The sequence below is a fragment of the Zeus faber genome (assembly GCF_960531495.2).
Source record: "Zeus faber genome assembly, chromosome: 17".
In the NCBI taxonomy this organism is placed as follows: Eukaryota; Metazoa; Chordata; class Actinopteri; order Zeiformes; family Zeidae; genus Zeus; species Zeus faber.
This window is the reverse complement of record NC_137204.1, coordinates 9,076,565-9,090,078: the sequence shown is the minus strand read 5'-3', so window position 1 is coordinate 9,090,078 and position 13,514 is coordinate 9,076,565. Positions and strand designations below refer to the sequence as shown.

At 45.4% G+C, this 13,514-nt stretch overlaps 1 protein-coding gene across 1 annotated transcript in view; it reads left to right on the top strand.

The window, feature by feature from the left end:
• Positions 1–12,808, top strand: part of adamts6 (ADAM metallopeptidase with thrombospondin type 1 motif, 6) — a gene marked incomplete at its 3' end in the record, with an annotated part of 52,225 nt that extends 39,417 nt beyond the window's left edge. The window contains exons 17-24 of the mRNA XM_080018346.1: positions 609–689; positions 5,137–5,300; positions 6,179–6,317; positions 7,856–7,985; positions 8,450–8,654; positions 9,268–9,444; positions 11,550–11,706; positions 12,699–12,808. Coding sequence (XP_079874472.1) covers positions 609–689; positions 5,137–5,300; positions 6,179–6,317; positions 7,856–7,985; positions 8,450–8,654; positions 9,268–9,444; positions 11,550–11,706; positions 12,699–12,808 — 1,163 coding nt within the window. The remainder of the gene's footprint in view (positions 1–608; positions 690–5,136; positions 5,301–6,178; positions 6,318–7,855; positions 7,986–8,449; positions 8,655–9,267; positions 9,445–11,549; positions 11,707–12,698) is intronic.
• Between the last annotated feature and the right edge of the window lie 706 nt (positions 12,809–13,514).

Here is a 13,514-nt window from a genome sequence, read left to right as displayed (position 1 = left end):
ACTTCACCAGTCATCACCATTAAAAACGGAATAAAAGCTAAAGAACGAAAGAAAAGAAAAGTTAATTTTTTTTCTCCTCCGTTGCCAAAAGAGTAAGCATTTCAGATAAGAATAGAATATGTTCCTATTTATGACCTCATCTATAGTGAAGAAATCAGGAATGGAGATGAGGCTGAAGGTTAGTCGTGTCCAGAGGTGGTCTATAGAGACAAATGGTGAGGGCGAGACAGAGAGAACATATTTCTCCTTCTATGGTATGGCCAGTAAACCATCTAAAAATAATGTGTGTGTGTGTGTGTGTGTGTGTGTGTGTGTGTGTGTGTGTGCGTGCGTTTCTGCGTCTCTACGTTTCTGTGTGAGTTTGAAAGAAAAAGAATATGACTTTTTTTTTCTTTGGTCCTAATTCTGCACGGTTTTCAAACGTAATCAAATGTAATGTGCGTTTGAATTCTGGACCCGTTCTCCTATTTTTAGCCCCGAGTAGAATACGCCGTATGTTCACTGCAGTACGTAGTTTGTAAACACAGGCAACCCAGGCTTGCAGATTGAATTGACTTGGACGGCGAGACAGCGACACATGACATCATGGGCGCTGGCCTCTCTTGCAGGCTACATGGAGGTGGTGCAGATCCCGCGCGGCTCCGTCCACATCGAAATTAAAGAGGTCGCCATGTCGAAAAACTACATCGGTAAGTGACGTGAGGTCTCTGTTCTGGGCTCGCCAAAACTCCTGTCAATTCTTCGTGCCATCTTATTACGAGAGCTATTAAGAGCTCACCGTTGACCCTTTTTTTTTTTTTCCTCCTGTTGCCCAACCTAAAGCTCCAAAGCTCCAAATTCCCCAGATCTACCGTGTATAATGGAAACTTTGGCACCGGGATTCAAACTGCTTAGTTCCAGACTAAACAAAAACTATTTGCTAACACTGGCAGGGGCGGAATCAAAGCAATCAAGCACGCGGATTCAATTAGTCCGGTTTCGGGGCCGTGTTTTCTGACGGACGACTTCAAAATGATCTTTATTTATTTTCATCGTTTGAGGTGCACAGCAAACATAGAGATACTGAGCGAGTTGGAAATATGGGAGTGATGAGCTCCAATCCCCCGGTTAGATAGAAGAGTAGAGCCCAACAGGTGGATGCAGGGGAGGTGGAGGGAGTGTAGCAACGCAGGAAGCAAAAATGGGTGAGGAGGGGTATTCCCGAAAGGTCGCTCGGATTAGGCGGCGATAACCCACGATAGCGTCGCTTACGTAAGTGGCAACTGGGGGCCTGTGCTAAGCGGGTTCTCTAAACAACACTTGGAGCCAAACTCAGCGGAGTCTGGAGCAGATGGAGACAATTCATCGACCAACGGGACGTAACCAACGTAAAGCATCAACCAATCAGCGGAACGCAGTTCGACAGAGGATCAATACAGAACATGACGTCTCCTTCACATTCTGAGCACTTTATTAGGAACACTATACTAATACTAGGCAGCCCCTCCCTTTGCTCTCAAAACAGCCTAAATTCATCTTGGCATGGATTCCACAAAATGTTGGAAACATTCCTTTGAGATTCTGGTCCATGTTGATATGATTGCATCACACAATTACTGCAGATTTGTCAGCTGCGCATTCATGCTGCGACTATCCCATTCTACCACATCCCAAAGGTGTTCTATTGGATTTAGATCCGGTAACTGGGAAGGCCAATGAAGAACATTGAACTCATTATCGTGTTCATGAAACTAGTTTGAGACAACTTTTACTTTGTGCCATGATGCATTATCATGCTGGAAGTATCATTAGACGATGATAAATTGTGGCCGTGAAGGATGCACATGGTCAGCAACAATACTCAGATAGGCTGTGGCATTCAAGTGATGAGTGATTGTTACAAACTGGCCCAAAGTGTGCAAAGAAGAAATCCCTGGACCATTAAACCACCACCACCAGCCTGGACTGTTGACACAAGGCAGGTTGGGTGCATGGATTCATGCTGTTGGCGCCAAATCCTACCGTCTGTGTGCCTCATGTGAAAATTAGATTCATCAGACCAGGCTACGTTTTTCCAGTCCTCAACTGTCCATTTCTGGTGATCCTGTGCCCATTGCAGCCTCAGTTTTCTGTTCTTGACTGACAGGAGTGGAAGCCGACGTGGTCTTCTGCTGCCGTAGACTATCTGCCTCAAGGTTCGACGTGTTGCTCATTCTGAGATGTTTTTCTGCGCACCATGATTGTACAGAGTGGTTATCTGAGCCTTTCTCTCAGTTCGAACCAGTCTGGCCATTCTCCGTTGACCTCTCTCATCCACAAGACGTTTCGGTTCGCAGAACTCCTGCTCACTGGATGTTTTTTGTTTTTCATAACCATTCAGATTAAACCCTAGAGACTACTGTGCGTGAAAATCCCAGGAGATCAGCAGTTACAGAAATACTCAAACCAGCCCGTCTGGCACCAACAATTATGCCACGGTCGAAAACATTGAGATCACATTTTTCCCCATTCTGATGGTTGATGTGAACCTTAACTGAAGCTGCTGACCCGTATCTGCTTGAATTCATGCCTTGCACTGTTGCCACACGATTGGCTGATTTAGATATCTGCATGAATGAGTAGGTGTACAGGTGTTCCTAATAAAGTGCTCAATGGGTTTACACAGAACAAGAATTACTGATGGAAAAATATTTTAACAATATTTAAATATTTTAACACATAATCAATAAAAAGGGCAATGCTCCAGATACAATTTTATCGTTTAACGCATAAACACGTACGTGTTTATGCGTATAGTTACACTGATCTAAAGCTGCATGTTCCATTTATACTAAGTTGTGTTCCCTTTCAAATACTTAATATATAATAATATAATTTTTTACGTTTTTTTAAGAGAAGGAGAAATTGTCGCAAATAATTGTATTGTGTGTACATATTGTACCCGTGCCAAGGTATGTTCAGTCCAACTTATATCATAGCCTATAATATAAAATAATATCAATTTACAGTATATAAAATATGTAGGCACCTACTGTGTATAGCTGTAGAAAATACGATCCTAACATATTGTGTACAATTAGAAAAAATGAATTGCTAAATTCACTCTTGCTTGGTGGTCCTGGAATATAATAAATACATCTGCAACAAAACTGTCGATCATCAAAAAGCATAATCCAATGCATTTGCACCACATTTAAGGGCTGTTTGCTGCTTCATAAGGCTGCAAGTTACATATTCAGTTTAGTTTTAAAAGTGAGTCTATACCTTTCATAAAGAGGTTATTCTGGGGCCCTACGGGTCTATTCTACGGAGAACACCGTGGTCACTTATGTTCACGTAAATAAGAAAATATTGTAATATTGTATAAAAAAACCTATATGAATTATATTTATATATTTTTTATATATATTTTTTTTAATTACTGCTATTCATATAAGAAATATATATTATATTATGCGCACACAATTGACTGGGAAAACAGCCATTTTGGCAATATCAATCAGGAAGATAGCAATAGTCACATAATGCAATATAGCAATAATCTACATAATCATATACAGTATATCGACAATGTAATGAAAATATATACAAGTAATATGTATTTTAACTTTTACTCTCACTATATGATGACAATGTGCAACTTAGCATGCGGAACTAAGTCAAGCATCGGTTTCGTGTCCGTTGAACAGTGACGCTCTTTGCCGCGAGTCTTCAAACTAGCCTGCTCCCGAACCAGGCTACCTCCAAGGCATGTGTTGCTGTGGTAGCCTAGCCGGCCTCTTTTCTGGCCAGCTCTTAGGAACCCGCTTACACCGGAATGTAGTCAGGCTAGTTAAATGTAGCCACACTTATCCTATGGTGTACACCCCAGGTAGAGCAGTGGGGATTGGCTGCTTAAATAGGCCGACCGATAAGGGCGTGGCATGTAGCGCCATCGATTCGTCTGACACAACCAGCTACACATCATAAATCCACGTGATCGCGTGTTGAATTTATTTCAGATGGTGTTGATGGAAGGCTGAAGTCACACTTTGAACACACGGAGCAGCGTCAGATTTATTCAATTTATTGCTCTGTGGCGACAGCCGCCTGGTCCACCAGGGTCGCGTCCGAGACGACGTCTATATATCATTGTGTATATCATCATATATCAAAAAGTGCAAATTTGGCTCTAATATGGACTTTTAATTCCACTCCGAACAATTTGTAAGTCATAACTTTGTTAGGAATGTCACGTGTCTCCCTGGAGATAGAGGAAATGTTTTTCTTTCTTGTCCGCTGTGAGTTCCTGCTATTTCGCTTTTTTTGCAAAGTGTGAATTTTATTTGTTCTGTTAAGCTATCTATTTGCTTAAGAGGGGAAAAAAACGACACAAGAATTTGCGGCACACAAGCAAATTGGCAACGGTCTGTGATTCATTTTTACGGTCATTTTCAGCATTGTCATAAACTCGTAATCGATCCAGCGGTGACAGAATACCCCCTCGCAAAGCAGAGCCTCACTCTCCCATCTCTCCCCCTGTCTGCTTTGGAACCAGGCCCCCGTTTTTGTTTCTCGCCAACACGACAGTTCCTAATGAAATCATTGTACAACGTCGATCCATCTATTTGTTTTTCCAGGGTTCCACGTGTGCCGTCCACCCCAGCTAGTTTTACAGAATACCCAGAAATACTCAAAATATTCAGATGTCGGCTGCTGCTCATTCTGTGTGTAAACACTGGGAGGGAAATTCGGCAAGCGGGGGAGTAAGACACAATACAATTGGGGGTGGGGGCGGGGTGGGGGTTGGATGGATTCTTCTCAGTTTGGCCCCAATTCAACGCAGAGAAAGTGGATATTTTCAGACCTGTTGTGCTTGGAGACCAACATTTGTTTTGACGACCGGCAAGAATGGTATTCATGAAATTCTTCCAAGCGATCACCTGAAGGGCGCTTGTTTTCTTTCACTGCCCCTGAGCTTGTGGTGTCTGTTTAGAGAGTGTGCTTAAGTGGAGGTTTTATATTCGATGGAGATATTTGTATCTGTACTTAAAAGAAGGCTGTGGTTTTTGATCGCATTCAGAGATCAAGCTCGATGAGGAATCATGGGGTCAGGGTGAGGGAAGCGGCAACTTCTCCCGAGATCTGACTTGATATGCTCTTCATCATTTCATCCAGCTTTGAAATCGGAAGGGGACGACTACTACATAAACGGGGCGTGGACCATCGACTGGCCCAGAAAGTTCGACATCGCGGGCACGGCCTTCCATTACAAAAGACCGTCAGATGAACCGGAGTCCCTGGAGGCCCTGGGAGCCACCACGGAAAACCTGATCGTCATGGTAACACTCATCAACTTGTGTTGTTGTTGTTGTTGTTTGGCCATAGACATGGTGGTAGATTCACTGGTGTCATCTACAGTATCAAAGTAACAACCACTGGAGGATTTGCGGTGGAATTGTGAAAAGTGTGCTGGCCCCGTGTGGCTGTTGGTGTGTGTATGTATTATGTATTATGTGTGTTATCATCATGATATTATCAGAAATAAGTTACAATAAAATATGTCACAGGCTGTTTGGAACTCTTTTACCCCTCTTTCAGGTGTGTGTGTGTGTGTGTGTGTGTGTGTGTGTGTGTGTGTGTGTGTGTGTGTGTGTGTTATGTGCGTATGTGTGTGTGGCGTGCGTGCGTGCGTGCGTGTGTGTGGAGGCAAGGTGGTGGTGGTGGTGGTGGTGGAATGGTTGGGTGGGTGGGTGGTTTTGGGATTAGGGGATGGTTAGAGACCTGTCCTGGCAAGTTAAAGTACCTGTGTGAGCGTGAGCGTGCATAGGTTTTTAATGGGTCAAACGTGTCCCCTTTTACACGCGTGTGTGCGCTTGTGCTTGTACGTGAGCTCACGTGCGCTGCAATCCAAGGGTCCCGAGGACCACAGTGGGCTTTTTTTTTTTTTTTTGCCTGTACATGAATGCTGAAAATGCCAGACCACCACTGGAGCAGACATGCCGGCCGCCGCACCACCAAGCATTCCTCTGTGGCAAGGAAAGCTGCGGCTGATCCTCCCGGTTCCTTTTCCACATCCCATACGCTAATACAAACACCGCCAAGCTGCTGCTGCTGCCCGGTTCCTCAAGCTATAGTCGAGTCGGGAAAAAAATTGTCCTTTAAGAATGAGTAAAAGCAGCGAGCAAGCAACTCCTCCGTCCGTTTTCTCGTGCTGCAGGTGCTGCTCCAGGAGCAGAACATGGGCATACGGTACAAGTTCAATGTGCCCATCCAGCGCACGGGCAGCGGGGACAACGAGGTGGGCTTCTCCTGGCACCACCTGCCTTGGTCAGAATGCTCTGCCACCTGTGCCGGAGGTAAGGGAGCGTCCTCTAATATCCTGGAATCAGTTCAACTGCTTTGTTGAGCATTTTTTAAACGTACTTTTCTTTGAAGCATTTCATTCCTACTTTTGTGTTTGCCATTGTGTGTGTGTGTGTGTGTGTGTGTGTGTGTGTGTGTGTGTGTGTGTGTGTGTGTGTGTGTGTGTGTGTGTGTGTGTGTGTGTGTGTGTGTGTGTGTGTGTGTGTGTGTGTGTGTGACCCTGACCCTCAAAGAATGTGGCGTAGTGTGGAGAAACCCAGTAACCCACTATCATCATTTTGAGACGGATGCCTAAAATCATGACTTTTATAGTGCTCGTTTCGTCCATTCACATGTGCATATTTGTCACATTTTAAGCCCCAGTTAATAAATACGGTGTCATTTCTATGAATGAGCTGCGCTGCATATCTCGTGGTCACAACTGGAGAACCCCTCGCACAGTGACCCCACTCACACTCAAGTATTTTGAAACCACAGTGAAATGTCGACCGCAGCCTCAAAAATGACTTAGCCAAACCTTTTAGCCCAATAGCGATGGGTTTCATATAACAATAAATACAGTTTCTTCCCGGGTTGTCAAGCGCGGCCTGGAACGGTTTGTAGTATTCTGTAGAAGGATATCTGCATGAGCGTGGTATTTTATTTTATTTTTTTTACTTTTTTTGGGAGGAAGAATTCCATTGCTGAAGATTGTACTTTTTTTTTTCCTGCACCGTACCTTCACTGCGCTGTGTTGATATCACTGTGTATTGATTCTGCTGAGTCTACTATGATTCCTCTTACACAAAAATCACTCATAAATCATTAATAATATACCGAGCTCAGTTTATAATAGTGTTGAGTTATTTACATACAAACATAATGCCAACATTTATGAAGAAAAGATATGAGAGAGAGATAATTAGGTATATTCGTATATCTATATATACAGAATATAGAGATATAGTGTATATGTATGTACTGTATATACAGTATGTATGGATTAGCATTAGGTATATATATATATATATATATATATATATATATATATATATATATATATATATATATATATATATTTGTTCCTGTGTGTGTGTGCACACGCATATAGATTTAAAGTAAATATAGCCATCCATGCTATATATATATTATTACATCTGCCAGACAAATCTGGTGCAGAATATGTCCCTCGAGGGTCCAGAATACCAGAATGAACCTTTTGTGAGTTGGTAGAGTCTGTGCGTGAACACACACGCACGCACACGCACACACACATTACTCAGGCGGAGGGTTGTCACCAGTCGGGTAACTCTCACTCTCTCCATCATACGCCAAAGTAAAGAATTTCTTTGCTCTGCGAAAGTGCTTTGCCAAGATATCCTGCAACGAAAAAAAGGGATTTACATGTCTGGATTCACTACAGACTGAAAGCGATCCCGTCTTAACCCCAACGAGGTACCTGCCCCTGGACGAGAGCACACGTTACTGGAGTGTTAATAACGCGCTACGTATTTATTTATACGCCTTTGTTTGTGGGGCTTGTGCGCTGCAGGCTACCAGAGGCAGGAGGTGGTGTGCAAGCGGCTGGATGACAACTCAGTAGTGCAGAACAGCTACTGCGACCCGGACGGAAAACCCCCCGAGAACCAGAGGGACTGCAACACCGAGCCCTGCCCCCCAGAGTACGTTCCCCTCACACCAACCCTAATTTAGGGTTTGGCGTTAATTGAAAAGTGTGAAGAACAAAAGCTTTTTATGTACCGCTTAATAAAATATAGTTCATAGTGCATTCATAGGGCAGTGGCCAGTGAAATTAAATGCTTCTGCCAATTGCTTTATAGGTTTCAGTAAGTACATAAAATTATTTTGGAATAAAACTTTATCCCATCATTTCGGTGGATTCTAAAGGTTCTTTGCGGTCTCTGATATGGAGGGGTAAAATGAGTTGATAATTCCCGTCCAGGTTCTTCCAGGTTCTGCTTCCGTAAGCATTAAAAACCATGTTATGTTGGCTAAATAATCACTTATTTTATCACGTATTTGAATGCAATACTTAACAATACAATGAGAGTTATGATCGTATAAAAACGAACCCATGCGGACGACCACGCCGAGACTTGAGTGTTTTTGCCATCGGGTTTTCTAGGTGGTTTATCGGCGACTGGTCAGAGTGCGGGAAGACGTGCGACGGGGGAATGAGGACACGAACCGTCCTGTGCATCCGGAGAATCGGTCCGGCCGAAGAGGAGACGATAGAGGACAGCCTCTGCCTGACCCACAGACCCATCGAACGGGAGTCGTGCAACAACCAGTCCTGCCCGCCCCAGTGGGTCACCCTGGATTGGTCCGAGGTGAGAGAAGCGTCCGTCTTTGATCGATTTGAGAAACGGACAATCTTAACCCCATCATTCTGAAACCGGTGTTTCCCGACCTTTTTTCGTGCCGGCACACTTTGTGCAATGAAACAATCCCACGGCACACAGCTATCCTGTTAACCGGTAAAAACATCAGAAACATGTAGAACTGTGCTCATTATTCTGGCCAACTAATAGTGATGCAAGACTTAGAAACGATTTGTTCGTAACGAAAAACTCTTTTAAATGACTCAGTCCCACAAAAGAGTGGGTAAGCGGGTGAATCTTCAATTCACAAACTCAAAATGATCAACTCTTGTTCATCATTCCCTGGAAATCCTCCCCCGCTCAGCGTGCATTAAACCAACCGAATCAAATGAACAAAGAGCCCGATAATGGAATGAATCTTTCATCGCTACGAATGGACGTCACTTTCGGTGTGAAACTTGTTCCAATGAACGCAGAGCTGCTATTCCGGCTGGAACTGATAGATGAGCACGGCCTTGCAATTTTGACCTTGCAACGCAAAAGTTGACCCCATTTCCAGTGGGGTAGACTTAATTTTCCATTAAAACCGCTGTGTCTTCCGTGATCTCTTCCCTCCATTCAGTGCACTCCTAAATGCGGTCCCGGCTTCAAACATCGCATTGCGCTGTGCAAGAGCAGCGACCTGGCCAAGACCTTCCCTCCCGCCCACTGCCCCAGCCACAACAAGCCCCCTGTCAGGATCCGGTGCAGCCTGGGTCGCTGCCCCCCGCCTCGCTGGATCCCCGGGGAGTGGGGACAGGTAACAGGAGTTTCTTATATATTCCTTATATTCCTCATATTTTGTTAAATACAGCGTTTCTTCAAGTCTGCCATGCAGCATCTGGTATAACCCTTATGAAAGATAAGAGTGACTCCTTGATTGAAAAAATATGCGACAGATGGATTCCATGTGTTAGTGAATGGTCAATATAATTTACACTCTGTTGATATACTTGGGTTTTCCATGCGAGTTGATGACGCATGTGTGCGCGCATGTTAGCTGTGGGCTATTACTGTGTGCATGCCTATGTGTGTGTGTGTGTGTGTGTGTGTTTTCAACTCGCTCCTGTGCGTACAAGCATTTCAGCAGGGGTCTGGAGTGTGTGATCGGTGGCAGCCATATCCCTCCCTTCTCAGGCTAACCCTGCGATGACTTTGTGCAAACGCTTGTTGAATATTTTACAGCACTGTTGGCTGTAGTTGATCGGAGACTGCCAAGAAAATCATGTGTCTATCTATAAAAAGTATGACTTTCTCCAGGATAATGGTAAAAGTGAATATAATCAGCCAGCCAAAATGCAAGTATCCATAGTAAAATAATTCTAAAATGAAGAACACATTTTTTGTTGCATTTTAAGGCTGGCCTATAATAACATATTTATAATGCCTTATTAACCTATTTATATACTCAGTTTTGAAGCTTACGGGTCCTGTGTTTATATTTTAGGTTTTGATTTATTTCCGTTAGTTTAGTTTCCGTTAGTTCCACCGTGACTGGTCTGTGTGGAAAAAAAAATACAAATCCACCTTTTTCTTGTTTTCACTAACAGAATAAAGGTTTCACAAATGTGAAATGGGGTTTTACATGCTGTTTAATATCAATACAACAATACAAACCATTTACAACGTGTTTTTATTAAAGTTCAGCCACGCACCAGTTATGTCTGTCAGAGACACAGTACATTACTCAAAAATCTGAGGTTTTTGAATGCACCATAACATCCGACGCTGCGATTGGGCACGCTTTCGGCTGATTACTGATATGTTAAAAAACGCAGCTGTTCTAGTGTGAATGGCTGGAGTCAAAAATATTTTTATAGTCTCGGCGCTCTCTAAGCCTTTTTTTCTCATGTCGGCCCTGATGCACGATCAAACACAAACATCAATAAACACGTCTGACAATTCAATTAGTGCCAATAACCTTCATGAGCGACGGTACAGCGAGCGATGACCTCAGCGCTGTCCATCAAAGAGAGAGGTCTTCTCTGTGCTCGGCCAAGGTTAATGCCTCCTGGTTGCACAGCTGCGCTCGGCTCCGACGCAGCACTTCATCAAGACCTGGAGAGGTGTTGTGCAACTCTCTCGCTCTCTCTCCCCCCTTTCTACCCTTCTCTCTGCCTCTTTTTTATTTTTTTTTATTTGGGGGGGGTTAATAATTACAACCTTCCCCCTTCCCTCTGTTGCCGTCCGCCGGCCGACCGCGCGGCCCTCTCGAGCATCAGAAAGGAAAGATTGTTTTCGAGCCAGTGGGTTCCGAGTTTCCCAGGCTCAAAGGCCACCGGTTCAAATCCCACTTAAGACTCGCCACTGACGTACGCCATCTGTCATGGCCCTAATAAAGACTCTCTAATTGGTACGGGATGACATGCGGAGCGGCAGATCCGAAAGCTTCCGTGGCGCCTCTGTCGAAGGTGACGGAGGCGCGGGCGTCTCCGCCAGCGGGACCCTCGCTCTCGTGCCAGGTTCGCGCTCTCACATGACGCGGGAACGGCAGACAGCCCGGCCGTCGTTCTCGACACAATCTCAGCGATCGCTCCGTCAGTCACCTCGGAGATCTGAGTCTTGGCCGCGCCGATCCAACTTCGTGGAAAAGCTTCCAACCGGCGGGGAGAGGAGGAGAGCGAGGGAGAAGGTGACTGCGGCTGGCTGTGCCCCCTCGTGTAGCTCTTGCTGATTGGATCAGGCAGTGCGGTGTTATTCGGAGGGATTAGGTGGAGCGGCTGAGTCTCTGCATAGCAGCACCAAGGAGCGCAGACACTTTTAAGCGGCCACTTTAAACTGCCGTAGAGTTAGGCTTACACCTTGGGATTGGGAGTCTTCACATCTCACATATTTAATGGATGACTGTGTGTGCTTTTGTCCCAGTGTTCGGCCCAGTGCGGTCTGGGACAGCAGATGAGGACGGTGCAGTGTCTGTCTTACACCGGCCAGCCGTCCAGTGAGTGTTCTGAGTCGCTCCGCCCCACCACCATGCAGCAGTGCGAGAGCAAGTGCGACGCCATGCCCATCTCCAACGGCGACGGTAAGATCAAGTCACAAGCATGAACAGCCACAGACATATTCTTTGAACGCAGAGAGAAAGGGTTCCGACTTAGATGTAGGTTTCTGTTTTTTAGAAGGTACAATCAAGAATACTATTAAATATCCCGAGGCGCACGTATCAGTGGCGGATTGCAAATGGCCGTTGTGGGTGCTCTACTTCTTGCACCGAACCCGATTGAAAACGTTTCAAGCCTCTTTCGCTATGACCTAAACGTGCTTCGATGACATACTCCCCATAAGCGTTTCCAGTTACATTAATCTTTTCAGTAAAGTTGGCCCTCGGTCAAAGTGAACGGCTCTACTCTCCATATACACTTACACATGATGGATGGCTATTCAGATGCGCGGGGAAGGGCCCTTCGATTAGCCTGAATGGAAAACGTGAGCAGCGTTTACAGGCTGGCTAATGGGATTAGCTGTAGGCTAATTGTTCTTTTGCGGACGGCAGTGAGGCAACGTCTCGTTTCATTTGGCTCTGCGCAAGCCGTGGCCAAAGCCTAATAAGGGAAGACACTCCGATCGTGATAAGGCATTTCGATTTCTGCCTGTCCAGCGAGCAGTTTAGGTGTGTGTGTGTGTGCATGCGTGCGTGCGTGCGTCATGTGTGTGTGTGAGTGTGTATGTGCGCGTGTGTGTGAGTGTGCGTGCGTGTGTGTGTGTGTGTGTGTCAGCGCGTGCGTGCGCTTATTGCAATGGCAGAAAGCCCGGTTACCGAATGAGGCCAGGATTTGTCTCAGTCTTTTGTTTCCGCATCCAACAATAGTTGCAGCAAACGACACTGTTCGAAACCGTCGAGAGGTTTTCTTTTGTTTTTTTGTTTTCTAAAGAGTTTTCTAAGAATCATTGTCCCCGAGCTCCGGTTACGCGAGACGTTAATGAACCTGCCGTCAGTCGGCCGCAGCCTTCCTGCCTTTCACTGTTTCCTCCCCGCACGTTGCTAAGCCACTTTACCGTTTTCCATTTCTCCTGCAGAGTGCAAAGACGTGAACAAAGTGGCCTACTGCCCGCTGGTGCTCAAGTTCAAGTTCTGCAGCCGGGCGTACTTCAGACAGATGTGCTGCAAGACCTGCCAGGGACCCTGACCATTGGAAAACAGAGAGAGAGAGAGAGAGAGAGAGAGAGAGAGAGAGAGAGAGAGAGAGAGAGAGAGAGAGAGAGAGAGAGAGAGCGAGCGAGCGAGCGAAAGAGATGGAGGGTGGCTCCAATAGAGGAGGCGGAAAAGAAAAAAACTGACCGAGGGACAGATAGATCATCACTGGTGGGGGTGGGGGGGAAGAGAGAAGCGTAGAATAAAGATTGACCTTCTCCATCGCACCACCTCCTCCTCCTCCTCCTCCTCCTCCTCCTCCTCCTCTTCCTGCCCTCTCCGTCACGGTGGAAACCCAAACCACTGCTCAGCCGCTCGCGCTGACGCAAAAAAAAACCAACCCATCGTATTCTCACTTCTGTGAAGTGTAATCTGGGAAGATTAACGGTAGTGATGTTATTTTATTATAATAATAATAATTATTGGTATAATTGTAATTGTCTTCCACCGCGTCGTCGTTTTTTTTTTTTTGGTTGGTTTTTAACGAATCCAAAGTGCTGGACACACCGCGCGGAGGCGGCGCCGAGGGGGGGACTCTCCAGGGCGGAGGAGAAGGTGCTCCTCCCCCCCTCCCCCCGCACGTCGCTACGGTCAAATCAACTTTGGTTTTCGCTGCACTTTTTGTATAACGATTTTGTCATTTTCGCAGTTCAAACGCTTTCCCATTATGACAAAACCCGTCGGTGTACTGTATATTTATT